This window comes from Myotis brandtii, unplaced genomic scaffold, assembly GCF_000412655.1.
Source record: "Myotis brandtii unplaced genomic scaffold, ASM41265v1 scaffold825, whole genome shotgun sequence".
Lineage (NCBI taxonomy): Eukaryota > Metazoa > Chordata > Mammalia > Chiroptera > Vespertilionidae > Myotis > Myotis brandtii.
This window is the reverse complement of record NW_005371349.1, coordinates 369,653-370,706: the sequence shown is the minus strand read 5'-3', so window position 1 is coordinate 370,706 and position 1,054 is coordinate 369,653. Positions and strand designations below refer to the sequence as shown.

Here is a 1,054-nt window from a genome sequence, read left to right as displayed (position 1 = left end):
CTTTCTGATGTGCCCATGGGAGACAAGGCCTGTGAGGGAGGGGCAGGCAGTACCATGGGGTGGTCCTACTCTCCAGGCCTCTAGGCCCGGTCACTGTCCAGGGGCGGGAACGGGCAGGAGGAGGAGGAGGAGTAGGAGGAGGAGGAAGAAGGCCCCTTGGGAAGGGAGCAGAGAGCAGGCCGGGCGTGGAACCCAGGAAGGGGCCCCGAGTCAGCCCTGGGGGGCCTTGGGCCACAGCCTCAGGTGCCACCAAGGGCTGGGCCAGAGCCTGGCCAAGTCAGGGCCCCCACTCCTCTGTCCTTGGAACCCTCCCCCCAGACCTCTCCAACGGGCTGCGTGCTGGCCGCTGAGCCCTCCCTCCCCCTCCCCTGGCTGTCTGTCGGGGACCTTGCCTCCTCTTCCTGCTGCTCCTCTGGGCTGGGTCCCCATCTAGGCCCTGGCCACTTGCTGCTGACCCCGTGGGGTGAGGGCAGGCAGCATGCGGGGTGGGGGGCAGGAGGCAGCTGCTGCTCCCTGTGAGGGGCGTCGGGGACCAATGGCCGCTCCCAGCTGGAGGGCAGACTGGCCTGGCCGTGGTCCTTGGAGCTGCCAACCCTCACACACACAACTTCTGGGGTCCTCCCAGGGTCTGGCTGACCCCCCAGGTGGGGGTTCTCGTTCAGGAAGGAGAGACAGACGAAAGGGAGGGGGGACCTTGGGGGAGGCTGACGTCTAGACCCACAGGACAGAGATGGGCTGGGCTCTGGCCTCAGTGTGGCCCTGCCCTCCCCCCAACTTCCTGTTCCGGGGGTTTGGGGGGGACCCTGGTCTGGTGCTCCACAGGGTGGCAGAGAACTGGGTGGGGTGTCACCCCACAGCACACTTATCTGAGCACCTCAATTTTCCGTCCCTCTACGATCGTCCCATTCAGCTTCTCCCGGGCTCGGTCAGCATCTGAGCTAGTTTCAAAAGTTACAAACCCAAAGCCCTGTGAGCAGAGAAGGACAGACACGGGGAGACACAGGATGAGAAGAAGGAAGAAAAGGAGGGTGGGGCAGGGCAGGGGGAGGGGGAA

The 1,054-nt window shown here is 65.3% G+C and overlaps 1 protein-coding gene across 1 annotated transcript in view; it reads right to left on the bottom strand.

Moving 5' to 3' along the window:
* The window catches only part of RBFOX3 (RNA binding protein, fox-1 homolog (C. elegans) 3), a 15,078-nt gene that overhangs the window by 8,684 nt on the left and 5,340 nt on the right, over positions 1–1,054 (bottom strand). The window contains exon 5 of the mRNA XM_014531720.1: positions 875–967. Within this exon, the coding sequence (XP_014387206.1) occupies positions 875–967 (93 nt within the window). The remainder of the gene's footprint in view (positions 1–874; positions 968–1,054) is intronic.